The sequence below is a fragment of the Sturnus vulgaris genome, chromosome 26 (assembly GCF_052056855.1).
Source record: "Sturnus vulgaris isolate bStuVul1 chromosome 26, bStuVul1.hap1, whole genome shotgun sequence".
Taxonomy (NCBI): Eukaryota; Metazoa; Chordata; class Aves; order Passeriformes; family Sturnidae; genus Sturnus; species Sturnus vulgaris.
Window position 1 is genome coordinate 2,882,755 of NC_142268.1, and position 27,967 is coordinate 2,910,721.

Genomic DNA, 27,967 nt, shown 5'->3' on the forward strand with positions numbered 1-27,967 from the left:
CATCTGAGATCGCAGCTGCTCTCAGAAAATCCCGGGGCTGCCAGGGAACAGACTGGGCAAAATGGGGCTAAACGAGCAGGGCTTCCCACAGTGGAACTAAGGGCGGTCCCTGACTCAGTAAAGGCAGCAGAACCTGGCTCAAAGCCGGAAAATCCTGCTCCCAGCCCGAGGGGCCAGCACAACCCAACACCCCCAGGACTGCTGAGTCCTTTGGGCAGGGTGGCCCTTGCACGGTCCTGCTCTGTTTCAGTGGGTTTGTTGAGGTTTTGATTGTTATTGTTCTTTTCTTCCAGGGGCTGGAGGCAAGTTGCTGTCGCTGAGGAGGGGCTCTGGTTCTCCCAATCCTAACCCTGCCAGCTCTGCTGGCAACCGGCACCAGTGACCGGCCACGGTCTGTCCCGTGAGCCGAGCCATCGCTGCCTTTGGACGGCGACAGGACCACGAGAATGGAGCTGTGGTGAAGAGGAAAGAGCTGCTGGCCTGTTCATGGATTAAGGTTAAAGAGGGGGAGAGGCGGACAGACTTCTCACAGCTGCTGCTCTTCAAATGTTTTATTTCCTGCTCAGTGTAAGCCCGGATTGACCTGCAGCAGCAGAAAATGTCGAGCAACCACCGATCTCCCTGAAAGGAGTAAAACCACTAGAAAAATCCACAAGGAAGCCCAGATGGGTTGTGTGCACCTCGGCCTTCGGGCTGGAAACACGGGGAGCTCTGGGAGGACGGTGACAGCGCTGGTGGCGATGCGGGGGCTGTTGTAGGGCTGCTGGGATGGGGACATGGGCGTCCCTTTCCCTGTCCCAGTATCTGCCCATCCCCAGGGACGTGGGGTGACAGCAGGGAGCTGGGGGCTGTCAGACCCCTTTCCTGGAGCTGACAAACAGGGCTGGCCCAGGAGCCTTTCCCAGGAGCTCAGCCTGGCAGAGGGATGCTGCCGCTCCCCGCCATCACACGGTGCAGGGAATTCCCGGTGAGGTGGGACCTGCAGCCCGCGAAGGGATACGGGTGATGTCGGGTTCGTTTATTTTCTTAATTAAAAAAAATAAAAATGCGAGAAAGAGGGGGGCGGACACGGAACGGGACACGACGACTTCTTGTGTTTACCAGCAAAAAGCCCCGAAGCCGAGCCGCTGCTGCCCCAGGCAGCGGCTCCGGTGCAACCGCCCAGCTCCGTTTTGCGGGCAAAGCCGCGGTACCGGGGGCTGGGGGGGCCGTGCCGTGCCCCGGGATCCCGCGTGTGGAGGCAGGAGCGGCCCATCCCCGGTCCCCTCTCGGTCCCCTCCGGTTCCCCCAGCCCCGCAAGGGTTAAACCGCGGCACCGCCCCCTCGTTCGCCGCTCGGCCTCCCTTGATTGACACCCCGCGCGCCGGCCGGGCCAGGGCTGGCCAATGGGAAGGCAGCTCCGCGAGCCCCACGTGGGGGCGGCCGCCCGCGCCGCGCTCCCATTGGCTGGCGGCGGGGGCGATTGCCCGCACGGGCCAGGCCCCACGTGGAGCTGGCGCTCGCGCTCGTTCATTGATCGCGCTCCGCAGAGCGGCGGCCGCGCGGGCGGGGCGGGGCGGGGCGGGGCGGGGCGGGGCGGGGCGGGGGCTCGGCCCGGCTCGGCTGCACTCGGCTGGACTCGGCTCGGCCCGGCCCAGCCCGGCTCGGCCCGGCTCGGCTCGGTTCTACCGGGCTCGGCTCGGCCCGGCCCGGCCCGCCCCGCCGCAGGGGCGCGCGCCTGGGGCCGGGGCCGGGTCTGGGACCCGCAGCGCGGTGAGTCCCGTCTTGTTCCGTCCCGTCCCGTCCGGGCGGTTCCGGTCCGGTTCGGTTCGGCTCGGCGTCCGCCGGCCGGAGTCCAGCCCCGCTTGGGGCTGGGTCGGCGGCGAGGCCGGTCCCGCCCCGCGGCCGTACCTGCGGCGGGCGGCGGCGGGGCCATTGTCTGCGCGGCGCGGGGGGCCGGGGCTGGGCGGGTCCGCGGAGCCCGGAGGGAGCCCCGGGGCCCTCGGTCCCCGCGGGAACGGGGGGCGTGCGGCGCGGGGGGGGCTGCGGGCGGGGCCGGGGCTCCGGGGCTCCGCTGCGGCTCCCGAAGGGCCCCGCGCCCCCCGGGCAGCACCGGGCGGTGACCCCCGGGTTCTTCTCCAGGGCCTGATCCGGAGCTGGGAGCAGTTTCCAGGCCCCGTCCCGAGCCTGCGGCGGGGCCCGCGCGGCCGGAGGGTTCCGGGCCTGTCCGGTGCCAAGGATGTTCCCGCAGAACAGGCCCCCGGTGAGCCCGCGTGTGGCCCCGTCCCCTCGCAGCAGTGCCACTCTCGCGGGGCCTGCGTCCCCAAACCCCAGCTCCCCGCTCGGTGGTGACTAACAACTGGCTGCTGTTTCTGTGTGTGATGCTCATGAGCGATGCTGTGGCTCTTCCCAAAGCGGTGCTGAGCCCCAGCGCTGCGGGTCTGGGCTTTGTGAGGTGCTGGGAGCAGGATTTACAGGGGCGTGATGGTGGGACGGTGATGGGCAGGCAGGGAGCTCAGCTGTGTGGTGGTTGGGTGAGGACAGACCACTAGGTCTGTGCCATGCCCAGTGCCACCCATGGTCATGAATCCTCTCTGGCTCAGTGGCCAAACTGATGCTGACAAGGGTGACTTGGTGCCTGGTTGTGACCAGTTTCCTCTCCAATAACTCTTCCTGCATGTGCTGCTCTCCCAGATGTGCCCATAGCCTCTTCCCCGGGTGCAGGAAACCCCTGGGGGATGTGCCAGCCTTGTTGGGCAGCAGCAGTGACCCTGGAGGTCCCATCTCTGCCTAGGCCCATCTCCAGGCACCCTCTGCTGCCTCGGGCGCCGCTGTTGCTGCCAGTGCCATCCCCAGCACCCCCCAGTCCCTCAAGCTGACTTACCCAGAGACCTTGGATCGCATCAAAGAGGAATTCCAGTTCCTGCAGAACCAATACCACAGGTGAGAAGCTGCCAGACTTCACAGGCCAGCGTGTGAACTGGGCACTTCACTGGTGCTGGCCAGCAACAGGCTCTTTTTGGTCTGATGTGGCTGTTGGACTGGTCCCTCCAGAGGATGGCTGTGCCAAGCATCACCTTAGTAGCTTGAAATGACTCTATTTGAGGGGGAAACTCAGCCTTTGCCTGCTGAAAACTCCAGGAGGAGGTACTGGCTTCCAGCACCCAAGTCCTGGGCTGAGCCAGAATCATCACTTAGACCTGGAGTCCCTCTGATCTGTGAGGCTGCTGTCCAGGATCACCTCCCCTTCCCCACACTGTGCAGGGCAGAGCAAGGTTTGAAACACAGCTAAGCTTTGCAGCTCACTCCATTTGGAAAGCAGATGCTGGGGAGGGGGTTTTAAGAGTCCGTGCAAATTGCTCCCTGATGCCCAGATCCCTTTGCCGTCCATCTCCTCTTTATCAGCCCCTTCCCACCCTCTTTCAGGTGGTTTTCTTGGTTTGTGCTGAGAGGTGGGATTGAAGCCGAGAGGAGGCTGAAGCGTGTGGTACACTGGGAGGGAGGGCTCTGTCCAGCCAGGAACATCCTGCCACTTGGAAGGACCAAGGGGGGTTGCTCCTTCTCCCTCTCTCTCCTCTTTATTTTTACAGCTTGAAGTTAGAATGTGAAAAGCTGGCAACAGAAAAAACAGAAATCCAGCGTCATTATGTCATGGTTAGTGAGCTCCACCTGAAAGGAGAGGGGTGGTGTGGGATCTCCTCTGAACCATCAAAGGACATGCAGGGATGCTTTGCCTTCTCCTTATTTCTGGGTTGTGTGGCCAGGCCCTGAGATCTGGTTCCTGTGGCTGTTACTGTCTGATTTTCTCCCTAAAAATGCCGTGGTGTTGGAGCAGGACTTTCTGCTGCAGCTTGTGGTGGCAAATCTGCTCCTGTGTGGGTTGTCCCCATTCCTTCAGGAGTCCTGGGGAGGACTGTGTCCATCCTATGGGCTACAGCCATGTGCCAGAGAAGCCTCTGTTCCTGGGAGAGGAGCTGGGGACCATGTTGTCCCCATGGCCTGGCCACACCATGACTGTTTGTGGCCAGGCTGACCTGGTGTGCCAGCACCACAGAGGACTTTCTGCTTGTGAGTTCCCCTGGTCTCCAGAGCTGTGCTGATGCTGCCTTCTCTCCCTCACAGTACTACGAGATGTCCTACGGGCTGAACATCGAGATGCACAAACAGGTGAGTCTGGGTGGGCTGGGAGCTCTGTCCACCTCCTTGATCCCACTTTGCCATCTGGGATCTTCAGGGCTGTCCCCACAGACAACATGGGAAGTTGCTCCCTGCTGTAGCCCAGTGCTTGTGGGGGATGTGTCTCCTTCCCTCTGCTTTGTGTTGCTCTGTGCCACGGCCTTGGCTGCCTCCTTAGCTCTCCACACACACATCTGTGCTCTGGTTTTGGGTTCAGGGTGCCCTGCCTGGACTGTGCTGCTCTTGTTGTGTCTGTTGTGGCGGAGGACTTGTGCTTGCATGGCTGCTCAGACTGGTTGTGAGTGGCCGTGGGGTGACTGTTGTGAGGGAGACTGGCTTCTTCCTCAGGGCAGGGTGGGCTGCAGGGTCATCTGCAGCAGGTTGATGAGCTCTGGCTCGACACCTTTGCAACTGTCTGCTGCCCACTGGCCTAGGGGCCAGGGCTGAGGAGCATTCTGAGGAGAAAGAAGGGTTTTGAGGTGTGGGTGCAGGGTGGGCTCTCCGGGGGCTCAGGGCTGCACATCCTCCCTCGCTGCTTCCCCATCCTTTCCTCCCTCCCTCCCTTCCTCAACTCCCTCCCTTTCCTCCCTTCCTCCCCTGTGCCGAGCTCCGGGTCACCAGCTGCTCTGAGACAGAAGGTTTCTTCTCATCTATTTTTAAAGAGGCTGCGGAGGAGCCTGGCGAGGCGCTGCCGCCGCCTTCCTGCCCGCCCCGCGCCCGCCGACGCCAACTGTTGCGCGGGTGCCTGCCCGGGTGGGCACCGTGGCTGTTCTGGCCCCTGGCCCCAGCACAGGGCAGGTTGTCAGCCACTCCTGCCAGCTTTGTGCCCGCTGGGAGGGTGTTCTGCCACTCTGGGGTGCCCTCCCTGTCCCAGCATCCCTGCTGAGGCTGAGGTGTGAAGCTGCCCTTGTGAGGGACGATGCCAAGGGTCCTCCCGCCCCGGATCCTCTCCCTGAAGGGCTGCGAGTTCCTCTCCTCTGGCTGCTGATTCTCTCCCAGCCCTCTCAGGCTCGTGTTTTCTGCCAGCCCCAGGTGCCGCTGGCCGCCGGCCAGTGAGCTGTCGGCACTTTTAACGAGGGCCCGTAAGTCTGCTCTGACAGCCAGCGGCCATTGTGTGAGGAACGGGAACTGCCGGCGCAGGAGCCGCGGGTTATCGCTGCCCTGGGGGGGATTGGGTCGCTGGTTCTCCTCCCCTTCCCCCAAATCCTGCGCTGCTCACAGGCAGGTCCTGAGCGCTCCTGGCTGCCCCTGAGCCCCCGGTGGCCATGGACAGAGGCTGGGCAGTGCCGTGGTGTGGTGTGGCCTCTGTCCTTGCTGTGCCCCGTGTCCCCAGCGGCTCCCCAGGTGCTCAGCAGCGCTGGCAGCAGCAAGGGCCAAGGCGTGGGGTTCTGCTCCGGGTTTGTTTGGACGGAAATGGGGCTGGGGGCTGGCTGTGGTGGTATAGCTCTCCAGGCAGCCACAGGCTTGGCAGGAGAGGATCAAGACAGGAATGAGCAGGAGACGTTAATTTTTTTATTGTTGCTTTGTTTTTGGCATGGAAGGGGCCTGTAGCTCTCTATAAAACCACCTCCCCGAATCTGCCTGGCCTTGGACTTGCTCACAGCGAGCCAGAGGGGAGGCGACGGTGCTGGTGGCTGGGGGGGCTGCAAACAGCGTGATCATTTTTCATGCTGAGAGCGTTAAAGTGCCAGTAAATTGCACATTAACGAGTGCGAGTGAATTGGAGGCAGCTCTCCCCAAGGAGCTGCTGCCCATCAGTGCATTAGGGAAGAGAATCCATCACTGCCGGCCCCGGGAGACAGCTAAATCCTTCCCAGAACTGCCGGCTGCCAAATCTCCTTGCTCCCCCCTCTTCCTTTCTTTTCTTTCTCTTTTTTCCTCCATCAGAAGGGGAAGTGAGGGCAGGTGCCAGATTGTTTCTGTGCTCTGGGGCTGGCAAGAGCAGGTCGGCAGCTGCTCTGGAGGGCAGGATCGAGTGTCCCTGGGTCTGTGTCCCCACAGCAGCCGGGCAGTGCTGTGGCCCCTCACCCTGGCACTTCAGCACCCGCACCAGCTGGGCGTGGGAGATGTGCCCAAGGTCCTGGCAGGGACATCCAGGGGTCAGTTCTGTCCCTGGGGCCTTTCAGCCTTTGGTCACCTCTGGGGGCTGATAAGGGGGTCTGGGTTCAACCCCCTCCTCTCAGCCCTGTGCTGGCTTCACAGTGTTTTCATCCTCCTCACCAGGGTGGACAGGAGCTCCTCGGGGCTTGAGACAGCATCTTACCTGGTCTCCTGTGCCCGGGACATCCCCTGCCCATCCAAGAGTGGAGGGATCCCTTCCCCCTGGGTTTAGGGAGAGCTGCTGATCTCTGTCCCCTCTCCGTGCTGGTGACAAGTCCCCAGCTCTGAGTGGGCGTCTCCACTGTTGCCTCGAGCAGTGACTGTCATCAGCAGGGACAGGAGCCTGTCCCCACAATCTTTGAGACTTCTTGCCAGGGTTGTATCTGTGAGGCCGGGCATGGCTGAATGTCTGGGCTGAATGATGGCTGAGGTGCTCTCCTCTCGCCCGAGCTGTGCAGGGTGGGGCCGGTGGGAGCTCTGGAAGCTGGCAGAGGGGTGCCATAGGAACATGGGGTCCTGGAAGCTGGCAGGGGGGTGCCATAGGAACATGGCACGGCACGGCACAGCACGATGCTGCTTTCCTTCCCCACGCTCTGCGCTCTTGATTGCCAGTGGCACTCGAGTGTTGCAGAAAAACAGCAGCTGGAAGGAGAGCACCTCTCCAGGGCTTCCTGTGGGCTGGGAGGGCGGCAAGTGGTGGGCGTGGTGCCGGCAGGAGGCTGCGAGGAGGGCAGGGGGGAGCCTGCAGGGGCCGTAGCTGCTGGGCTGGGAGCTTGCTTGGGGGTGGCCTCAGTGGCATGGGCCGAGAGGCTTCCTGTCCTTGGCAGGGAGGAGCTGGAAGCCCTCCCAGAGCTCTCAGGGGATGGAGGATGCTGGGTTTTGAAAAGGGTGTTGTTATGAACAGGAATTGTTCCCCCAGGGTGTTTCTGCTCAGCAGTGCCGAGCAGCAGCCCTTGGGGCTGATGTCAGCGCGCTGACACTGCCCGGGCCAAGCACTCATGGTGAGGGGGTTCTCCTGGCAGCATCGGGGCCCCTCAGTGTGGGGTCTCTGACCTCTGCTCTGCCCCTTGCCCTGATGGGCTCTGTCTCTCTTCCCCTGCCAGACGGAGATTGCCAAGCGGCTCAACGTGATCTGCGCCCAGCTCATCCCGTTCCTGTCTCAGGAGGTGGGTGAGCTCTCGCACCCCAGCCAGGTGTGCAGAGCTCCTTGGGGGCCCAGGGAAAGAAAGGAGCCTGCCCAGCCCCACTCTTCTCTCCCCACAGCACCAGCAGCAGGTGGTCCAGGCTGTGGAGCGAGCGAAGCAGGTGACTATGACCGACCTGAACGCGGCCATCGGGGTACGTCAACCCTCTGCCCAGCACTTCCCGCCACTCCAGGGCCAGGGCTGAGGGACTCTGTCATGATGGCACCTCCCAGGCTCTTGCCATCCCTGTACTGAGCCCCCTCTAGTCCCTGGCTGCAGCCCCTGCCCCTCATGCCTTCTCACACTTGCAGCTGAATCAAGGGGAGGAGGGGGGCAAACCAGGCTGGGTTGGGGGCTGCCAGCAGGATTTGGGATGCAGGAGACACAGCTGGGGGTGAGGGTGGTGGCTAGCACGGTCACTGTGTCCTGATGCCCTGTGGCCTGGGTGGAGGAAGATCACCACCATCTCCACTCAGTTATTCCCTCGAGCCTGCAGCAGGTCCCACATCCAGCCCAGGGTGGGAGAGGTTTGTGGGAGGGGTCGGTGGGAGGGACAGAACATTGCTGGGGGCACCTTGGGTGCATGTCCTGCTCCTCCACGCCCAGGCCCCGTTGCTGATTGACCCAGGGCTGCCTCTTGCCCCTCACTTGCCCAGCAACTGTGCTGGCACAGCCTTTTGACTCTGCTCTCTCCTCTCCAGCACCAGCTCCAGACCCAGCACCTCTCGCACCACGCTCCCCCCATCCCGCTGACCCCCCACCCCTCTGGAATGCAGCCCACTGGCCTCGCTGGCCTCAGCAGTGCCTCAGGGCTGCTGGCACTCTCAGGGGCACTGGGGGCCCAGGCCCAGCTCCTCGCCAAGGATGACCGAGGAGTTCATGACACGGAGCCCAGGGGTGAGTGCAAGGAGAGCCAGAGCTTGGGGTGGCTGGATCTAGGTGAACCTGGGAACAAGCAATGCTGGGTTAGGGTGCTCCCTCTGCTCTCCATGCCCTTCTTACCTGGACACTTCCCTGAAGTGGGGATCAGGGCTGGGTGGGGGCCACTTCTCCATGTCTCAGGGCTGGAGGGGCAGGGGGCTTGCAGCTGCAAGGGGTTTGGGTGGGGAGCATCCTCCCGTGACCAGCACCCTCGTGGGAGGGTGGTGAGGTGGGCTGGGGGAGGGGGGTCATCCCTAGGGGGGGCCAGGACCACCCTGCTGCTGTTGTGCTGCTCTGGCCCTGCTGTGAACCGTGGGTGAAGTGGGTGACATTCCTGGGGGGCTCTTGGCAATGACACAGCATGTCCCCCTTTCCCTCCTCCTCCTCCTCCTGCTGCTCCTCTGCGTTGCCACAGCAACAGACCGAGACCCCGGCCCCGTAAGTGCCTTTTTCTTCTCTTGAACCAATCTGTGGTGGCACTGGCTGTGGTCAGGACACAGGGCTGGGCTGGGGCCCTCCATGCTCCTGGAGTCAGCTCTGCCTTGCTGCTGCCTGTCCCAGGAGCTGGGCAGAGCATCCCCAGCCACTGACACTGTGTCCCCTCATCCCAGAGCTCCCTGGCACTGTCAAACGGGGAGCGTGCACGAGCCATCGCCGAGTACCTGAGCAGCAGCAAGAAGAGGAAGGTGGAGGAGAAGGACTTTGTTACAGACTATGTGAGCTCAGGGCTGGGGGTGACCCCATCCTCTCCTCTGGCACAGCTCCAGGCAGGAGTAAGGGCACCTCCAGCCCCTCTGGCTCCAACTGTGCTCCATGTTTCAGGGCAGCGATGCAGACAAAAGTGAAGACAACTTGGTGGTGGATGAGGTCAGTATGCTGGGACACTGGAAGGGGTCTGGGGTCAGTGTGTGCTGTCCCTTCCTGAGGGTGGGGCTAACAGTGGGAGTTGTGCTCCCTGACCCTCGCCAGCAGCAGCAATGACCCCCAGGATCGAGGCTGGCAGCCTGGCCCTGAGCCACCAGCTCTCCATAAGCTGGGACATCCCTGCTCTCCTGCCTTCTCTTCACCCTGCTGATTTCCCTCTCCCCCAGGACCCTTCTTCCCCGCACAGTGTCCACTCCTACTCGTCCCGGGAGAATGGGGTGGAGAAGGTCTCACTGGGCAGGAAGGAGGCCATGCCCCTCAGTCCGACCTCCATGGCCTCTTCCAGCAGCACGTCCCCGTCTCGGAGCAAGGATGCGCCCACGGTACGTGTGACTCACCTGTGATTGTGTCCCTGTGGCCCAGGCTCAGCTGACAGAGTGGCCAGACCTGGGTCCCCCACCTCCAAACCCATGGGACAAAGTGCTGGAGGGACAGGGAGGAGCTCCTGCTCCATTAGATCTCAGCTCAAATCCCCTCCCACAGACCTTTGGGCACTATCTGTGCTGGGCTGTCATGGAGGGGGAGCTAACAGGGACCCCCTGGCAGCGGCGTGGTGCAGTTGCCACCTCCCCATTCTGTTCCTGGCAGGTGGAGAAGGCAGGGACACCCAGCCTGAAGTCCAGCACCCCTACCTCCCAGGGTGACACCCTCCCAGGCTCCAGCAGTGCCCAGCAGTTCCGCCCCACCGCTGCCAAGGTCCCCGTGGACCCCCTGGGTGAGCTTGGCCCCGCTGGGGCCTGGGTGGGTCCCCAGGCTCTGTCTCCAGGCCCCATCCCTTCACTCTGCCTCTCCCCCACCAGCCCTGGGCCTGAGGAATCCGCTGGGAGTGCAGAGCCCCTACTCAGCTGCCTTTGGCTTGGCCCACCCTGCGGTCAACGGGGACGTGGCTGGGACTGGCGCCTACGCCAGCCTCCACCTCATGTCCCCACAGCTCAACGGGGCTGCGGGAGCTGGTGGCTACGGGCGCTCGCCCCTGGTGCGTGACCTTGTCCCCTGGGGCTGTGGGGCCATGGAGTGTGAGCTGCTCTCACTCGCTGTCCCCTCCAGGTGGGCTACGACCCGCACCCCCACATGCGAGTCCCCGGGCTGGTGACCAGCATGCAAGTGGGGACCTCGGGGAAGCCGTAAGTGGGGCCGGGCTGGGCAGGGCATGGGGTGGCTTGTGGGGCTGAGGCTGGGCTGTGTGGACAAGCTGGGGGCAGGAGGGATGAGGAGCACAGTGTGGGGGAAACCTGGGCTATGGTTGTTGTGTGCCCAGCTGGCATCACCGGGTATGTTCTGACTCCAAGCCCTGCTGCCTGTGTCAGACCCGCTGGGACCCGCGTGGCACCGGCCGCTGTCCACGCAGGATTCTGCTCTGCTTCTCACTGCTCTGCTCCCTTGCAGTGCCTACTCCTTCCACGTCAGCGCTGACGGGCAGATGCAGCCGGTGCCTTTCCCCCCCGACGCCCTCATCGGCTCCGGCATCCCCCGGCACGCGCGGCAGCTGCACACCCTGACCCACGGCGAGGTGGTGTGTGCTGTCACCATCAGCAACTCCACACGACACGTCTACACCGGCGGCAAGGGCTGTGTCAAGGTGTGGGACGTGGGGCAGCCGGGCACCAAGACGGCTGTGGCTCAGCTGGACTGCCTGGTGAGGAGCAGGAGGAGGAGCAGAAAAGCCTTTGGGTGTGGTTGACAAGGGGAATGTTCCCCTGTTCCAGTGGAGGGGACACAGGGGCCTTTCAGAAGGAGATGTGTCTCCTGCAAGCCCCTGTGTGCTCATCATCTCCTCCTTGCCTTGCCCTGTTGCCTGTTCCCCCATTCAGAACCGTGACAACTACATCCGTTCCTGCAAGCTGCTCCCCGACGGCCGCAGCCTGATCGTGGGGGGGGAGGCCAGCACCCTGTCCATCTGGGACCTGGCAGCCCCCACGCCCCGCATCAAGGCTGAGCTCACCTCCTCTGCCCCCGCCTGCTACGCCCTGGCCATCAGCCCTGATGCCAAAGTCTGCTTCTCCTGCTGCAGCGACGGCAACATCGTGGTGTGGGACCTGCAGAACCAGACACTGGTCAGGTGAGTCTGGGGCAGGGGGAAGCATGGGCAGGAGTGCTGGGGGCTCCTCAGGGACCACTCAGTATCCTGCAGAATGTCCCTGACTTCCCTGTGTCTAACCCTGGGCATGGGACAGTGCCTGTCCTTGCAGCTCCTCATTGCTGGGTGCTGCCCTGCCCACACTCCCTGCTGCAGGTGCTGGCTGCCCTGACAGCTGTGCCCTCCCCCTCTCCATCCCCCTCTTTCCCAGGCAGTTTCAAGGCCACACGGACGGTGCCAGCTGCATTGACATCTCCAACGATGGCACCAAGCTGTGGACAGGAGGGCTGGACAACACCGTGCGCTGCTGGGACCTGCGGGAGGGGCGGCAGCTGCAGCAGCACGACTTCAGCTCCCAGGTAGGGCTGGAGCCCTCTGGCTGCACCACGGGGCCAGGTGGGACCTGCTGGGCCACTGTGTGAGCCTGACTGTCCCCTCAGATCTTCTCCCTGGGCTACTGCCCCATGGGAGAGTGGCTGGCGGTGGGGATGGAGAGCAGCAACGTGGAGATCCTGCACGTCACCAAACCCGACAAGTACCAGCTGCACCTCCACGAGAGCTGTGTCCTCTCTCTCAAATTCGCCTCCTGCGGTAGGCACACCTCTCCTGGCCCCCTTCCTCTGGAGCCTCATGGATGCCACCTCTACTTCTATCTGTGTCACAGGGCTCGTTGCACTGGGGGCAAGCATTTGTTCTGGTAGCCAGCCCTGTCCCTGGTGGATGACACAGAAGGGGTATCCATCCCTCTTGGAGCACTGCTGGCCGCTGGCGCCAAACTCTCCTTTGTGTTCCCTTGGCTCATGGTTGGCAGAGATGTGGCTGCCTCTCTGTGTTTCACAGCCTGGGGAGGATCTGCTGCTGGCATCCAGCTGCTGGGTCTGGTTTGGTGACGTGAGGCTGCTTTGTCCCTCCACAGGGAAGTGGTTTGTGAGCACAGGGAAGGACAACCTGCTCAACGCCTGGCGGACGCCCTACGGAGCCAGCATCTTCCAGGTGAGCAGCCAGCAGGGTTGGGGGTTCCTGGGGGTGAGGCTGCCCAGTACAACCCATCTCTAATTGTGTGTCAGCAATAACGAGCCCCATAAACTCACCCCTGCAGCCTCCCCAGGGAGTGGGGGTTGGGACCTTGCTCTGGGGCTGCCTCTTGTGCTTATCTCTGTTCTCTCCAGTCGAAGGAAACCTCCTCCGTCCTCAGCTGTGACATCTCCACGGACGATCAGTTCATCGTGACCGGCTCAGGGGACAAGAAAGCGACAGTTTACGAGATCATTTACTGAGCCCCAGAGGTGCCAACTGCAGGACAGGCAGGTGTCCATGTGGATGGACAGGTGGACTCTACCTGCCCTGCTGCTGACTTCCCAAAGAACATGCAGCCAGTGGCTGTGGCATCCCAGCTGGAGGAGAGCGGAGAGGGGTGGAGGTGGCCCTGGGACCGTGGCCAGGCATCGTGCAAGGCTGCTGCTCGGGGTGGATTTCCTGGGGACTTTCTCCTTGTTTTGTTCTTTGTGGGTTTCTTTCTAAATCTAGACTGTGGGAGTTGGAGATGGGGGGGGAGGTCTGGCATTGTTAGGGGTTTTGTTTGGGTGCTTTTTTTATTTTTGTTTTTAACTTTTTGTTGTGGGGTTTTTATTTGTTTAAGGCTCTGGGCCTGCCAGGGTGGATGGGCTCTGGCCTTACTTCCCTCTGTGCCTCCCAGGGTGTATTTAATAATAAAAACAAACCAAAAAAAGGCAGCTGTGCCTTGTCCTGAGCAGTAGTCTCGATGCTCTGTGGGGGTGGAATGGAGCCAGGTGAGAAGGGGTGAGACTATGACAGGAGCTTCATCACTTTTGGTCACAACTTGCTGCTCCTTTCCTGTGTCGAGGTGGGTCTGAGGCAGCTCCTCTGTGGGCAGAGCCCATCCCTGGCCCTGGCTGTGGTGGGGAAGCAGGAGCCAGGACCGGCAGTGTGGGCACAGAGCTCGGTGGTGGCTCTGCGGTGCCGCCGGTGGAACAGCCCCGGGCTCCGCGGGGTGTGCGGGGGAGAGGCCGGCGCTGGAGGAAGTGGTTTTTGAAGGAAATGAGATGTGAGCACTCAGCGCTTGCCTTATCGGTCTGGCCGCCCGCCAGCACTGCCGTGGGCAAGCAGGGCTGGTCCCAAGAGCCCCGGGGCTGGCAAGGGAGCAGCATGACAGTGGCTGCGGTGTGGCAGCTGCTCTGGGCTCCTGCCCCCAGCCACAGCTCACCACAGGCACCACAGAGTGGTGCTGGAGCTGCCATGGCAAGCCAGCAGCCACACCTCTGCCACGCTGGGAGCGTCATCCCCTGTGCTGCTGGCCAAAAGCAGCGCCCCAGGACACCCTTGAGAGCCCAGCCCTTGGCACAGCTGGCAGCACTGGCTGGCAAGGACCCATGCCAAGAACCAGCCCAGCCCTTCTTTTGTTCCTTTTTATTAGTAAGGGATTGAAAACATAGTTAAATACATTTCTTTACTGATAATTTACAGCTGTTTCTGCAGCAGAAAATGGGTGCCATTAAATCAGTAGCAGTAATTCGAGAGACGCACGCTCTCAGGCTTTGTCCAGCTCCCTGTGCAGCCGGCCTGAGGGACAGACAGGGCCAAGGATGTCCAGCTTAGCCCTTGCCCAGCCTCAGGCCATGCCAGGCTACACCCAGCATCCTTCTGCAGGAACAGGGGCAGGAGAATGGGGCTGGTTTGGTGTCTGAAAGCAGTGGAGGAGGAGGGAAAGTAGAGCTGTAGGAGGGCAGGTGCAGCACTGGAGCCTTGATGGCTTTGGGCAAGGTGTGTCCCCTTTCCTGATGGAGCAGGGAGGGTGACAGGAGTCAGTAAACCACCTCGTACACTGTGGCCTTCTTGTCGCCAGAGCCCGTAACGATGAATTTGTCGTTGACAGAGATGTCACAGCTCAGGACTGACGAGGACTCCTTAGACTGTGAGTGAGAGGGCAGGAGGTGAGAGCAGGGCTGGTGCCTGGAGCCAACATCATCCCCCTGCACAAATGCCTCAGCCCACCTGGAAGATGCTGGCTCCATAGGGTGCTCTCCAGGCGTTGAGCAGGTTGTCCTTCCCCGTGCTCACAAACCACTTCCCTGGGACAGGAGACAAAGTGGGTGTCAAGGTCTGGGACTCCATTCATGGGAGCTGAGCATGGGGGAATAAACCAAAGAGATAAATCTAAGGCTATCCACAGCCCAGACAGAAAAAACAGCCCTTGCCTACCACAGGAGGCGAATTTGAGAGAGAGGACACAGCTCTCGTGGAGGTGCAGCTGGTACTTGTCGGGTTTGGTGACGTGCAGGATCTCCACGTTGCTGCTCTCCATCCCCACCGCCAGCCACTCTCCCATGGGGCAGTAGCCCAGGGAGAAGATCTGAGGAGACAGTCAGGCTCACACAGTGGCCCAGCAGGTCCCACCTGGCCCCGTGGTGCAGCCAGAGGGCTCCAGCCCTACCTGGGAGCTGAAGTCGTGCTGCTGCAGCTGCCGCCCCTCCCGCAGGTCCCAGCAGCGCACGGTGTTGTCCAGCCCTCCTGTCCACAGCTTGGTGCCATAGTTAGAGATGTCAATGCAGCTGGCACCGTCCGTGTGGCCTTGAAACTGCCTGGGAAAGAGGGGGATGGAGAGGAGGAGGGCACAGATGTCAGGGAAGGCCAGCTCCCCAAGAGCCAGCATCTCCCCTTGTGCTTGCCCTATAGCCCCTGCCCAGACTCACCTCACCATCGTCTGGTTCTGCAGGTCCCACACCACGATGTTGCCGTCGCTGCAGCAGGAGAAGCAGACTTTGGCATCAGGGCTGATGGCCAGGGCGTAGCAGGCGGGGGCAGAGGAGGTGAGCTCAGCCTTGATGCGGGGCGTGGGGGCTGCCAGGTCCCAGATGGACAGGGTGCTGGCCTCCCCCCCCACGATCAGGCTGCGGCCGTCGGGGAGCAGCTTGCAGGAACGGATGTAGTTGTCACGGTTCTGAATGGGGGGAACAGGCAACAGGGCAAGGCAAGGAGGAGATGATGAGCACACGGGGGCTTGCAGGAGACACATCTCCTTCTGAAAGGCCCCTGTGTCCCCTCCACTGGAATAGGGGCACATTCCCCTTGTCAACCACACCCAAAGGCTTTTCTGCTCCTCCTGCTCCTCACCAGGCAGTCCAGCTGAGCCACGGCCGTCTTGGTGCCCGGCTGCCCCACGTCCCACACCTTGACACAGCCCTTGCCGCCGGTGTAGACGTGTCGTGTGGAGTTGCTGATGGTGACAGCACACACCACCTCGCCGTGGGTCAGGGTGTGCAGCTGCCGCGCGTGCCGGGGGATGCCGGAGCCGATGAGGGCGTCGGGGGGGAAAGGCACCGGCTGCATCTGCCCGTCAGCGCTGACGTGGAAGGAGTAGGCACTGCAAGGGAGCAGAGCAGTGAGAAGCAGAGCAGAATCCTGCGTGGACAGCGGCCGGTGCCACGCGGGTCCCAGCGGGTCTGACACAGGCAGCAGGGTTTGGAGTCAGAGGAATGGAAGGATTGTTCAGTAGAAGGGAGCAGAAGAGAGGCCTGAACAACCCGTGTGATGCCTGAGGGCAGGTGTTAACCTCTCTCAAGCCAAGGTGGAAGGTGCCGGTTGTGCTCTTGCTAACGAGGTCTTTAATTACCCAGCTCCTTGTTACCACCAGCTGCCAGGAGTGAAATGGCTGTGCTGGATTTGGGATTGGAGAGAGCTCCCCCTGAACCCTGCCCTGTCCTGGGCGAACCCTTGGGAGGGAGATGCTGCCAGCAATCAGCCCCTTGCCCCCACCCTCCCTGCAGCCCCAGCATGTGCAGCCACTTACGGCTTCCCTCCAGGGATGGTGGAGAGTGAAGAGGAGAGGGTGGAAGCCCTCAGGTGAGGGTGCGACTCAAATGCCACCTGCACAGAGCAAAGGGCACATGAGGAGCGGAGCAGAGGACACCAAAGCTGGGCTCAGTCCTTTCCCTGCACACCCTGGGACCAGGCCAGTCTGGCTCTATGCAAGCTCCCTGCTCGCTGTGTCCTCACATGTGGTGACCAAGGCCAAAATGGGTTCCCAGAGTTACACACCAGTGGAACCAGTAGAGGCTTCTCTGAGTGCACTGAAGCCTCCAGCAGCCTCACAACCCAGCCAGCTCTGGCAGGGAGCCCTTCCTACGGCTGCACCCCCCGGCTCAAGCCCCAGATGTTGCCCAGGGGGGACAGGCAGCAGAGCCAGCACACCCAGCCCCTCCCTCGGTGACTTACCATGGGGGAGCGGCCGTAGAGCACCGCGCTGCTGACCTGGGGTGAGAGGTGGATGCCCATGTAGAGACCAGGGGCTGGGAGCTCCCCGCTGAGGGTGGCGTGGGGCAGCATCCCCAGGGAGGACGTGTAGGGGCTGGAGGAGCTCAGGGGGCTGCGGAGAGCTGCACGAGGAGAGACCCGCGTCTTGGCCCTGGCCCACGGGCGCGAGCGAGCGTCACCCAGGGCAGAGGGACGCCCGGTGACTGCACAGCCACCCCCTCCAGCCCCCTCTGCCAAGCCCTGAAGCACCCAGCTTCATGCAGCCCCACTGAAATGACAACTGGTGAGAGAAAAACAGAAAAAAAAACCCTGCCCTAACCCCGAGCACCACCCTCGGCAGGTCTGAGCCCACCAGGTGTGTGGCAATGGCAGAGGTGCTCCTGTTGGCCATAGGTCTGATTTTGTGGAGCAAAACGGCCCTGCCAGCTCTGCTGGTGGCAGACAGGATCCTGCCTCCCTCCACCCCAGCCCCAGGGCGCTGTCACAGCAGAGCTGTCCCCGTGCTGTCCCTGGACACTCACTGACGGTGTCGGTGCTGGGGGCCTTGGCCGGGGGTGGCCGGAGTGGGACGGCCGAGCTGGGCCCGGGGCCAGGCGTGAGGGAGTCACGGGGTGGTGAGGAAGAGCAGGGTTTGGAGGTGGGAGCACTGGCCACAGAGTCAGTCTGTGCAGCAGAGGAAAGAAAAGCAGCTTCAGCAGTGGGAGCAGAGCCCAGGCCAGCCCTCCCCAGCCCCACGGCTGGGCCAGCAGCCTCCACATCTGGCAGGGTAGAAGGAGCTCCTGGATGGAGCTGGACAGGGATTGGCCATCCAGGGCCTGATCCCCTCTCCTCTCCATTGCCCTTCACACATCCCCACTCTCCCCACAGGTACAAATGCCCCATGCAAGCTTCAGGTCACCCCAAACTGCCCCAACCCTGCAGTGCCCACCAACACAAACCCCACAGACACATCTGCTGCTCCCTCAAGCAAAATTCCTCCTGCATAGGGGGGCACCCCCATCCCCTGCCTGGGACCAAGAGGATGCCTGGCATGAACTAGCCTCTCCAATCCCCACAGCTATTTCATTCCTTGCTTTCTTTTTTTTTTCCTTGCCTCTCCTATTTCTTCTGCTTTTTCTGTCTGGGGATTTTGTCGACACCAGCAAAGGAAAAAAAAAATTAATAACAGAGAAAAGCTACGTGCTGTGCTGGCAGATTGCTCAGGGCGCTTTGTCTGCTCTAATCCGATTGTGCTGGGGAGCTGCTGCTCGCTGCTGCCCGCAGCCCCCAGCTGGCTCCTGACCCCAGATGGGGGGACCTATCACTTGGTCCCTGCGGTGGCTGGGAGGCCAAGGAGTGGCAGAAACATCCCTCCCCCTTCCCACATGCTGATGTTTCAATCTGAGCACTGGACTGGTGCTTGGCAAGGAAGAAGGAGGAGGAAAAAAAAACACAGGGAAAAAAAAAAAAAAAAAAAGGAAAAATCAATTGCTATGAGCAGCTCTGGGGAATTCTGCAGGCAGGCGGGTGGAGAACACTGCAGAGCCTGTCCTCTGCCCAGCAGCACTTACCCTACCTCGAGGGCATGGATCTCTGCCCCCAGGGTAGGGGGTGGCAGTGGGTACAAACCACGGGCATTTCTGCAGCAGACTGGCCACAGAGAGAGATTCAGGGCCGTGATGCTGGCCGCACATGCCACCCCAGCCCAGGCTGCCCAGGGGCTCCTCACCGGGCTCTGCTCCTTGGGCTGCAGGGGCGTGGCGCTCCCGCTGGAGCCGATGGACGCGGGGCTCTGGGGCAGCTCCCGGCGGCGACTGGGCGAGCGGCCAGGGCTACCGGGCTCCGAGGGCGGGTCCTGGGGGTAAAATCGCTCTGTGAGAAACAGGAACGCCTCTAGGTAGGAGGGCAGGCATGGCAGGGACCCTGGGGAGCCACCCAGGACCACCATCAGTCCCCTTGGCTTGAATGAGGAGCATCCGCTCAGAGGCCTCCGTTCTGCCCTCCTGGATGAGAAACGGCCTCGATTTTTCTCTTTGAGCAAAATGAGAGGTGACAGCAGGTTCAAAGGACACTGGTGGCCACGGATGCCTTCACAAGGAGGGATGGAGATCAGCACACAGAAGGAGCTGAGCCAAGGCTGCCATTTCAGAGGCAAGGCCAGCCCTCAGCTCTTGCACTCCTATAACCATTCAACCAGGTCTGTGACTTTTTATCACCACAATGAGTAGCTTTCATAAGTGTCATTTTCTGCACAAATTCCTGCTGATCTTCCTTTCAGGGCTTGTGTTTTCTTAAGAAGTAGCACAAGTACAAAAGACTTCATGTCTTTCTCTCCCCTCTGTCTTCTAGAAAAGGAACAAGTATGTCCCCAAAAGCATCTTCTCCACCAAGAATATTGCTGGCTGGGATCAAGTTCTGTCACGTGTGCCTCAGGTTGTACCAGAAGCCTGTGGCAGTTCCATTGCAAAAGACTGGAATTAATGAATCCCCTGCGCTGGGGGGGTGTTAAAATCGAGACTGCTCGAGGGTCAGGCAGGGCAGGACATCTCCACCCACAGGAACTGCCAGCAGCAAGCCCAGCTCCATGGAGCTCTCATCCCAGCTTATCAGCCTCCCTACATGGGATGCTGCAGCAGAGGGGCTGAAAGGGGATTGTGAAGCAGAGCCAAGCCTGTGGCTGGCAAAGCTGAGCCCTGGCTGGCACAGCTTCCCAGAGCAGTGGGAGTGGAATCAGTCTTGGCTGGCACAATGCAGTGGAGCAGGGCTGGCACGTGTCCTGGCTGGCCACTGCTGCCCAGCACCAAAGAACCCAAAGGTGGGGAACCAGAGTCCTAAACCTAACAACTGCAGCTTGAGCAGGACACCTTGCCAGGCTCCAAGGGCTTACCTCATCCACCACCAGGTTGTAGTCACTCTTGTCCCCATCGCTGTCCTGCAAGGAGGGAGAAATCCAGAAGGGTTCAGTCAGGACAGGGAAATGCTGGACCAGGCTCTGTGTTCTGCCCCAGGATCCCAGACAGCAGAGGAACCCATTTCCTCCTGTACATCCCTCCATGGACCAACACCAACCACGTCCTGCTGGCAGCGACCCAGACCTCAGGCTGAGGAGCCTCCCTGGTGCTCCTCCTTTGGTTTGTCCTTGCTCTCAGGACCCCCAGCCCTCTGCAGTAGGGCTGGCACGGGGCTCCCCAGCCACCTTCCCCCCAGGCACAGCCCTTGGTGCACTCACAGAATGCCCAGGCAGCTCCTTCTCCTCCCGCTTCCGCTTCAGCCCCGTCCGCTCCTCATCCTGCGGGCTCTCGGCAGGGGAGGAAGAAACACTCTGAGGCAGAGAGGGACAGAAAGGTGTGTGAGCCACCCTGAGGGCAGACAGACACCCCTCACCTCTCAGTAGCGTCAGGCCCTGCTCCATGACCACCTCCATCCTGGCAAAGCATCTCCCTGGCTGGTGGAAGGACCCCAAAACCCCAAAGCCAAGCGAAGAACATCCCCAGCACTACCAGAGAGGGATCCACCCCTGCAGAGACAACGAGCCAGGGTGGAGCAGAAAATCCCCACGGGAGCAGTGTTTACTTCACCTCAACCCCTGCCCTGAGTGTTGGGAAGCAGAATGGGGCCAAGCAGGAAGAAGAGCCCTCCCCCAGATGCTGCTGGCAGCTGCAGGGGTGTCACACATCCCCTGGCATCCCCACACTCGTGACAATGCAGCCAGAGAGGGATGGAGATGCCCCATCCCGGGGCTCCCAGCACAGTCAGATCAGCAGCTCTGGCACAGCACCAGGCAGCAGAAAAGGCCATCCCTGTCCCCCAGGCCATCTCTGCAGGAGGTGCCTGGGCAGTCATGGCATCACAGACACCTCCTCTGCTTCCTCCTCTCCCACCGTGCAAGCCCAAGATTAATGCCTACAGTTCCCCAGTGGAGATCATTAACCCTTCCTTTCACAGCTCTGGTTCTGGGAGGATCCTAAGAGGGAGGGGGCAGCCAAGGACTGCAGAGGGGCTGAGAGCTCTGAGACCTGTTCAGAATGATTCCTAAACTGGAAACTCCTTGAAAAGGACAGAGCTGGTTATTTTGGGAGCAGCCCTTGATCTTTAGCTCCTTGCATCAGTAAAGACTGAATTGAGGTGGCCCAGAACATTCAGTTACAAAACCCTGATACAAACACAGCCCACCCAGGCCAGCAAAGCTCATCCAGCAGCCCCCTCCCCTCCCAGGAGCCAGTGGCCAGCTCGGAGCACACTGGAGATGCCATCAGGGCCACTTGCCTGTCACAACTTACCTGGCTTGGGGTGTGTTCTGGAACCAGCAGGGAGAGGATCCCAGGTCCATGTCAGAGCAGAGGGGAAGACAGGAAGAGGTTGTTAATGCCAAGCCTGTGCCCCACATACCCAGGCAGGAAGGAGAGGGGAGCACAGCAAGGCAAGGCAGGAAACAGCAGGACACAGGTTTAGAAAACAAACAAACAAAAAAATCACACCTGATCTCCCAATTTGCCCACCTGCAGTGTAGATTCTCTGTTGTCTAATGGGAGGTCAGCACCTTGCTGCTCCTCAGGGAAGCAGGGGAATCTCTGTCCACCTACCTCCTTCCAAGGAATTATCCCAGCTTAGGAATCTCTTCCCTAGACATGACAACAGGTCCAAAGCCACCAGGAGGGGACGAGCTGGCCGGCCAGCTGAGATCCCCTGAATCACACCCATCCTATTTCCTTAGGAAGCCATGCCTAAAAGCCCTGCTTGGAAACTCTCTGAGGTTTTTGTACATGCACAGCAAAGCAGGTCCACTCCCCTGAGCCCTGGAAGAAGTGCCAGGCATTTACTGCAAATACAAGCACAGGGTTGTGGGCTGGGGTTCAGCAACCTTCCCTGGCTCATTTTTGCTCCTAAAGATCCACCAGCATTTGGAGAGAACGAGTCCAGGTCCCTGCTGGCAAAAAGAGGCAGGCAGGGATGGGAAGCTGAGGGATTCTTGTAGGCGCTGCTCCAAGGCCGTGGTCTGGAGTGGGACCAGATGCCTGCCATCAGCCCTGCACCCTTGGCTCAGCTTGACTCACACCAGCTCTGCCTAACTATGGCAGAGCACTGAGGATTAACCCTGGACAGATGGAGCATTTCAAACCCTTTTTTTTTTTTTTTTCACATAAGGAATGGCCTTCACCACGGCCAAACATCCAGGCTGAGAGAAGTTCTGGCTGGAGGCACGGGCTGCCCGGGCTCTGAGGGTTAAGCAGGCTCAGCACAGCACAGCACAGCCTGCTTTTATTCTCTCTCTGGACTTTGTTTTCCTCCTTTGTAGAAGCCATCCTTAAAGAAACACGGACAGGATTTGAACTGCAGACAGCTGTGTGCAGGGGGGCAGAGCTGCCACCGACAGTTTCCTGCTGCTCTTTTCACCACCTTGAAATCTTACAGGCCAAACCAGACCATGAGAACCTGCAGCAAACCCCACCCAGTGCCCGGCTCTGCTGCTACTCTTGGGTCCTGACCCAAGTGCTTTTCAGTCAGCATCTTCCCCAGGGGAGTCTGCAGGGAAACATCACTCCTGCTAAATTTGGCTGCCTGTTTCCAGCCCACAGAGCTGCCCAGAGCCTCTCTCCTTGTCCCTGCCTCCTCTCAGCACAACCACTCCATGCCTGTGCTCTGAAAAGGTGACTTGAGCTCAGAGCAGCTTCTCCTTTGTGCAGCAACAGGCCACGAGTAAAGCTGGGCAGCGTTACTAATTTGGCCCAGGCCTGCCAGCAGCATTCAGAGCACTGATTTAACGATGATTAAATATTGATGATGTTTGTAAGGCACTCGGTGATCCTGACAGGAGGAGGCACCCATATGGACTAGGAATTAGTGTAATTTACACAGCACAACACACGCAATGAGGCTCTGCTTTCTAAATTCCTTGCCCCAGGCCTGTGCCTGTCACAGTTTCTACCAGGGGCTTGCTACAGTATTTTCCCTAAAAGTCTCATCTTTAAGTATCAGATCTTTAATTGGTGTGAACTACAGTGTAAAAAGAAAGGATTTCTTTGCGGTGGGAGCAAATGGAGGAGGGGACCCTCACGCACTGGAAACACCCAGGGGAGCAGGGAGACCTGTGTGTGTGCACAAACCCTTGCCCAGAGCCAGGGCTGCACACTGCATCACTGCAGAGCAGCAGTTCCCAGGTCAGAAATAGAGCCAGCCTCCTGGGGCTGCAGGCATTTCATGAGCTGGATTTGCCATCCCCGGGGATGCAGCAGCCAGGAGCCTCAAGAAAGAGGCAGAGCAAGCAGCAGGATCCCTGCACACGCTGCCCAGCACTGGCTCAGCCAGCCTTTAAAGGGTTAACCCAGCTGTGCTTCTTCCCCTTACCTCTGTTCTCCCCATCCTGGGCCACTTTGTCCTCCTTGGTGGCCAGCTGAGCCTGTGCCATCAGTGCCCCCGAGAGGGCCAGGAGCCCCGAGGTGCCGCTGGCCCCGCTCAGGCTAGAGGGCTGCATGCTGGAGGGGTGGGGTGTCAGCGGGAGGGGGGATGCGTGGTGGGAGAGGTGCTGAAGCTGCTGCTGCTGAAAGAGAAAGAGCAAATGGTCCTGGATGTGGAGGAGGCAGCCGCAGCCATGCCCGGGCCCTCCCCTCCCCGCGGGCTGCGATGCGAAGCTCGATGGGATGAGACAGGGACGAGGAGGGGGCAGCGGAGCTGTCGGGGCTGCGCAGGCTGGGTCACACCCCTGCCCCTGCCCCCCGAGGGCTGCCCGGGCTCCGAGGGGTCAGCAGGCTCAGCACAGCACAGCCTCTTTTATTCTCTCTCTGGACTTTGTTTTTCTCCTTCCACCCGCGAGTCCCTCCCTGCTGCAGACACGACCCCAGCACACGGCAGAGCCCAAGCCAGGGCTCTGCCCTGCTCTGCCCTCCCAGAGGGCATCCAACGCCTCCAGCACACCGTGGCAAATCCCTTCACCACAATGGGTGTACCACAATAGTAAAAACCCTGACCTCCCTCATCACTGCAGGGCCCCCAGGCAGGAAAGAGTCTTTGCCCATATCCAGGCAGTGCAACTCACCCCGACGATGCTGTTGAGCTCCCCCATGGTCACCTGCTTGGCCCGTTCCACTGCCTGCAGGACCTGCTGCTGGTGCTGGGGAGGAAGAGCACGGGGGTGGTCACACCGTGCTCCTGGCTGGAGGGAGCACTTGGCTCCACATCGCCCCACCCAGCCCTGCACAGCCCCTTCTCCCACCCCTCCAGCCCAGGCATGGAGGTTTTCTTCCCCCAAACCTCCTGCTGCTCAGGTTGGACTTTGATTCGTCCTTCCCAAGAAGCCAGAGCAATCTGATGCACCCCCTCACGCCTCCTCCTCACCTCCTGCGTCAGGAAGGGAATAATCTGGGCACAAATGGCACTCAGCCTCTTGACAATCTCTGCCTGAAAGAGGAAGCAGGTATCAGCAGGTATCACCAGAGATGGAGGGTTCTGAGCCCCATCCTGCCCCCCCTGCAGCAGCCAAGCATCCTGCAAACACTCAGCCTTGGCGGAGGAGTTAAACTCTCCCCACCCACGCCCTCTTGGCGGAAATTCTCCTGCTGCCTCTGCATCCCTGCTGGGATTTCCCGAGCTGCTGCCAAGGGAGGGCTCTGCCCAGGGCTGCTGGACCCCCTTAGGCTGCCAGGCACATGGGAGGGAACCCACGTCTAAATCCCTCCGTGGCCCCAGGCCAAGGCAAGCTCCAAGCTGTCAGTCCTTTCGCAGCCCAGCTGGCTTTGCTCAGCCCAAACCCATCCTGGCTCTGCGGGCTGCCGTGGCCAGCGGGCAGGGATGGAGGGGAGCCGAGCCACAGGCGCTGGCAGCGAGCCCTCCCTGTGCCTTCCCTTCCCAAACATCCAACTCAAAGCCGGGGCAGACCAACCAGGATGCAGAACTGCACAGATTCAGCCCCCTTGGCATCGCACCAGCAAATTCCCCAAGGCTCTGCTGTTTGTACCAGCCCTGACCCGGAGCAGGCACTCCACTCCCATCCCCATCAAGCCCTGGGACAGCTCCCTCTGCTCCTTCAGAGGCACAAAGCACCCCCAGACCTGCCCCTGCCCACAAGGGAAAGCAGAAAACCCAGTGCATCCTCTGAGGAGAGGCTCTGTGGTTGCAGACAAACCCACAGCTGGGCTGCGTTCCCACCAGTGTGAGCGGCACTTCCGAGGAAAGGGGCTGCGACTTCCAGCCCAGACTCTCCAAGAGAAAACCCACATCTCCTGGGGAAAACTGGATTCCCACCCCCCCGTAAATCCACCCTGGGACTGGCTGCTCTGAAGGGTTTTATCAGCTCAGGTTTCTGACAATCCCTGCCGGTGTTGCAGAGGTCACACCAGGCTCGGAGCCAAGGGAGAACAAAGGGAACATTTACCTGCTGTGCTCAGAGGCTGCTGTGCCCCACACCCACCAGCACCCTGTGCTCACCTGCAGGTCCCTGCTGCTCTCTCAGCTACTGCCACCATGCCCACAGAGCCAGAGACCCCCTCCTCCAGCCCTCTCCTGCCCAGGCTCACACTTCTCAACCACTTGGCCACCACCTCTATCACCTCATGAGCAGTCCCTGGCCCCACTTGGTTTGGGGTACCCCTGGCTCCCAGTCCCACTGGATCTTGGAGCATGCAAGGGTGGCAGGAATGTGCTCGTGGTCTCCACCACGCTCCCTGCTAACAAAAGGAGCAAACTCGGAGGGGCTGAGCCAGCTGGAGGGATATGGCAGTTGACTTGCCACTTTGTCAGGCATTGGTCCAAACTAATTTCCCTGGCAGAGAGCCCATGATGACTAGATTGATAAATCTGAAGAGGGAAAGCAAATTAACGCTGGAACAAAAGGGGAACCAGGGAAGGGTGAAAACACTCCTCTGGCTTTGGGAAAGGAAAAGGGGATTAAGAAAAAAAGAAAAGAAAGACAATCCATTTGCCTCTGGGCTCTAGCTCCTGCTGTTTCCTCCACATCCCTCCTTCAAGTGGGGCCCCAGGGAAGCGCTGCAGGGAGGCACCAGGGCTCACAGCAGGGCTCTGAGCAGTTTGTCTTTGGGATGGGGAACTCAATAACACATCCTGACAACTGCTGGATCCCTTGGCAAGCCCGTCCCTGGCACGGACTTGTCACACCTCCCATGCCATCAGAGCTCCACGGGCTCAAGGGAGATCATTTTCCAACAAAGTCTCCAACCTTGGCCTCTTCCCCCACCCTCCCCTGCTGTTGGCCCAGCCCCCATTGCACTTACCTGCTTGTGCATTTCAATGTTCAGGCCATAGGACATCTCGTAGTACTGAGAGAAAAAACCACAACACAGCCTGGTTAGAGCAGCCGGCCCAGGACCAGCCCGGGGTTTGGCTAGCTCCAGCCCACAAGGAATGGCTGGGATGCTGTGCCAGGAGCTTGGGACAAGGTAGGGAGCAGCCACAGGCTGCTAACACCTGCAATTTCTGCACTTGTTTAAGCCAGGGGAAGCCAGTCCTGCTGCCCCCCAGGTCCTGTCCTGGCTCGTCCCACCCCACTTAGAACCTGTTTTCGCACCCTGGCACAGTTGCCCACCCGCTCAGCCTGTGCAGAGCAAAGATGACAACAATTTACACCCTCCAGCAGCCACCAGTGACTCTGCCAGGGGTGCTGACCCCAATCCCTCACACCCGGGGACCTGCTTTCCTCCAGCAAAGCCAATTCCACAGGTAGCAATCCACTTCTGGAAATCCCTGAGCCTCCAGGATGCGGGGAAGGATCCCAGCTGATGGGTGAGAGGAACATGCCCTGCAGTATCAACACCCTGGCCTCACAGACAGGGCTGTATTCACCCCCTGGATGGGGTTTGCCCACGTTCTCATCTTTTTGCCCCTTGGATGGTGTCACTTGGGTTCCCCGACTTTCCCCAGAGGGGCCAGTAAGGTCAGACAGTGAAGGAGAAGGAACTGCTCTGCTGTCCCCATCCTCTTTCCTTCCTCCCAGTAGCTCCCCTGTCGTGGCAGGCTCTGGCTGGTGCCCAGGTCAGTCTGTCTTGGGGCCTGTTAACCCCTCATTGACAACTCTGGAGGGCTCCTGCCCTGCTCCTTCCCCTTCCACCCAAACCACGAGCCCTGGAGAATCAGTTCTTAAATACCCACCCATCGGGGGAGAGAGAGGGAGGAGTGGGGAGCTGTCTTACAAGGCCAGATAGAAAAAGGTGAAAAAAAACAAAACCAAAACACACACACACACACAAAAAAAAGACCAAATCTATGGCAGGATTCCCAGGCTCAAGCAGCACTGAGCACCGAGACAGCAGCAAAAGAGCCAGCGCTACTAGAAATGGTGATTAACTCCTTCCTCCCTCACATCTCCCCAGCCCCAAGGTCAGCACAGGGCAGGGCAGTGGCTCCTTTGGGCGAGTGGCTGAGAGGAGCCCCAGCACCCAGATCTGTCAGAGGGCAGTAGCCCAGGGGGACAGCCCTTCAGGGGAGGCAGGGGGACACGATAGGGGCAGCTCACCATGACATAATGTCTCTGCATCTCGGTCTTCTCGCTCACCAGCTTCTCGCATTCCAGCTTCAGGCTGCAAAGGGGAGCCAGGGCTTCCATTCGGCTCCTGCCCCATCCCGCCCGTCCCCATCCCTGGGACCTCGGCAAGCTCAGCACATCTCCTGCCTGCCCTCCCTGGGGCACCCGCTGTGCACACACCTGTGGCACCCACCAAGAGCTCTGTCCCCTCCCTGCCCCTACACCTCGCTCAGCCAGAGAAAACGCGGCTGATCTTCCCCTTGGGACCCCCGCTCAAGACCTGGCTCCCCAGCTGATGGTTTCACGCTGCCCCTCAGCCCAAACCCCTCTCCCCTTCCTCCGCAGGCGCTCCCTTCCCCAGGCGCCTTTTCTCCACCACCTCTTTCCCCACTTTCCCCCCTGTTCCAGCGCTCCAGCCTCCCTTGTCCCATCACACCTCTGCCCCCAGCCCTGTCACCCCCCGCCCCACCTGTGGTACTGCGCCTGCAGGAACTGAAATTCTTCCTTGATGCGGTCGCAGATCTCCAGCACCGAGAACTTGAAGGGCTGCCCGGGCTGGAGCGGGGGCTGCGGAGAGACAGCCCGGCTGGAGGCTGCGGCTCGGCGCCCCGGCACGGCCCGGCCCGGCCCCGCCGCCCCCGCGGCACTTACCGGGTGCCGTCCCTGCGGGAACATCCTGAGCTCCCGGGCTGGCGGCCCGGCCCCCCCGCTCCCCGGGCGCTGCTGCCCGCCCCTCCCTCGGGGGCTGCCCCCGCCAGGGCACGGGGGTGCCTGGGCTCGGCGGGGATCCGGGGTGTCGCCGAGCGGCTCCGCCGGGGCGCGGGCGGCGCTCCCGGGGTCTCCGCTCGCCCCCGGCGGGGCCGGGGCGGGGCTGGGGCGGCCCCG

At 61.0% G+C, this 27,967-nt stretch overlaps 2 protein-coding genes across 7 annotated transcripts; one reads left to right on the forward strand and one right to left on the reverse strand.

Moving 5' to 3' along the window:
- The first annotated feature begins 1,595 nt into the window (after positions 1 to 1,595).
- LOC106857155 (transducin-like enhancer protein 1) lies at positions 1,596 to 13,111 on the forward strand. Of its 2 annotated transcripts, none has more exons than XR_015808492.1 (21): positions 1,596 to 1,752; positions 2,122 to 2,242; positions 2,774 to 2,922; positions 3,570 to 3,633; positions 4,102 to 4,146; positions 7,359 to 7,421; positions 7,519 to 7,593; positions 8,141 to 8,336; positions 8,776 to 8,798; positions 8,972 to 9,076; positions 9,183 to 9,227; positions 9,452 to 9,607; positions 9,873 to 9,999; positions 10,085 to 10,260; positions 10,332 to 10,408; positions 10,671 to 10,920; positions 11,096 to 11,343; positions 11,577 to 11,720; positions 11,802 to 11,952; positions 12,278 to 12,354; positions 12,531 to 13,111. XR_015808492.1 is itself a non-coding variant. In XM_014883054.2 (21 exons), the coding sequence occupies exons 2-21, from the start codon at positions 2,219 to 2,221 to the stop codon at positions 12,636 to 12,638; spliced, it is 2,307 nt and encodes a 768-aa protein (XP_014738540.1). In that variant the 5' UTR covers positions 1,597 to 1,752; positions 2,122 to 2,218; the 3' UTR covers positions 12,639 to 13,111. The 2 variants fall into 2 exon arrangements, 1 of the variants encoding a protein (XP_014738540.1); XM_014883054.2 differs by having other exon boundaries at positions 1,597 to 1,752; positions 11,573 to 11,720.
- Positions 13,112 to 13,773: 662 nt separating this feature from the next.
- Positions 13,774 to 27,946, reverse strand: TLE2 (TLE family member 2, transcriptional corepressor). Of its 5 annotated transcripts, none has more exons than XR_015808538.1 (20): positions 27,734 to 27,888; positions 27,552 to 27,649; positions 27,074 to 27,137; positions 25,836 to 25,880; positions 23,944 to 24,006; positions 23,645 to 23,719; positions 22,957 to 23,149; positions 20,892 to 20,908; positions 19,841 to 19,933; positions 19,499 to 19,543; positions 18,341 to 18,466; positions 17,154 to 17,295; positions 16,594 to 16,754; positions 16,169 to 16,245; positions 15,493 to 15,742; positions 15,072 to 15,319; positions 14,813 to 14,956; positions 14,581 to 14,731; positions 14,374 to 14,450; positions 13,774 to 14,291 (listed from the first exon to the last, which is right to left on the reverse strand). XR_015808538.1 is itself a non-coding variant. In XM_088179352.1 (20 exons), exons 1-20 carry the CDS (start codon positions 27,755 to 27,757, stop codon positions 14,184 to 14,186), a joined length of 2,205 nt encoding a protein of 734 aa, XP_088035478.1. In that variant the 5' UTR covers positions 27,758 to 27,946; the 3' UTR covers positions 13,774 to 14,183. The 5 variants fall into 5 exon arrangements, 4 of the variants coding, with proteins under 4 accessions (XP_088035478.1, XP_088035477.1, XP_088035475.1 ...); XM_088179352.1 differs by having other exon boundaries at positions 14,813 to 14,960; positions 27,734 to 27,946; XM_088179351.1 differs by having other exon boundaries at positions 14,577 to 14,731; positions 14,813 to 14,960; positions 27,734 to 27,889.
- Positions 27,947 to 27,967: the final 21 nt, after the last annotated feature.

Bases quoted from the DNA above. Each gene is read 5' to 3' on its own strand.
- LOC106857155 (XM_014883054.2), top strand. From the start codon at position 2,219: ATGTTCCCGCAGAACAGGCCCCCG. The intron at 3,634-4,101 runs GTTAGTGAGCTC...TCTCCCTCACAG, and splicing joins TCCAGCGTCATTATGTCATG to TACTACGAGATGTCCTACGG. The intron at 10,000-10,084 runs GTGAGCTTGGCC...CTCCCCCACCAG, and splicing joins GGTCCCCGTGGACCCCCTGG to CCCTGGGCCTGAGGAATCCG.
- TLE2 (XM_088179352.1), bottom strand. From the start codon at position 27,757: ATGTTCCCGCAGGGACGGCACCCG. The intron at 25,881-27,073 runs GTGAGCTGCCCC...TTTTTCTCTCAG, and splicing joins TGCAGAGACATTATGTCATG to TACTACGAGATGTCCTATGG. The intron at 23,720-23,943 runs GTGAGGAGGAGG...CTTCCTCCCCAG, and splicing joins TTCCCTTCCTGACGCAGGAG to CACCAGCAGCAGGTCCTGCA.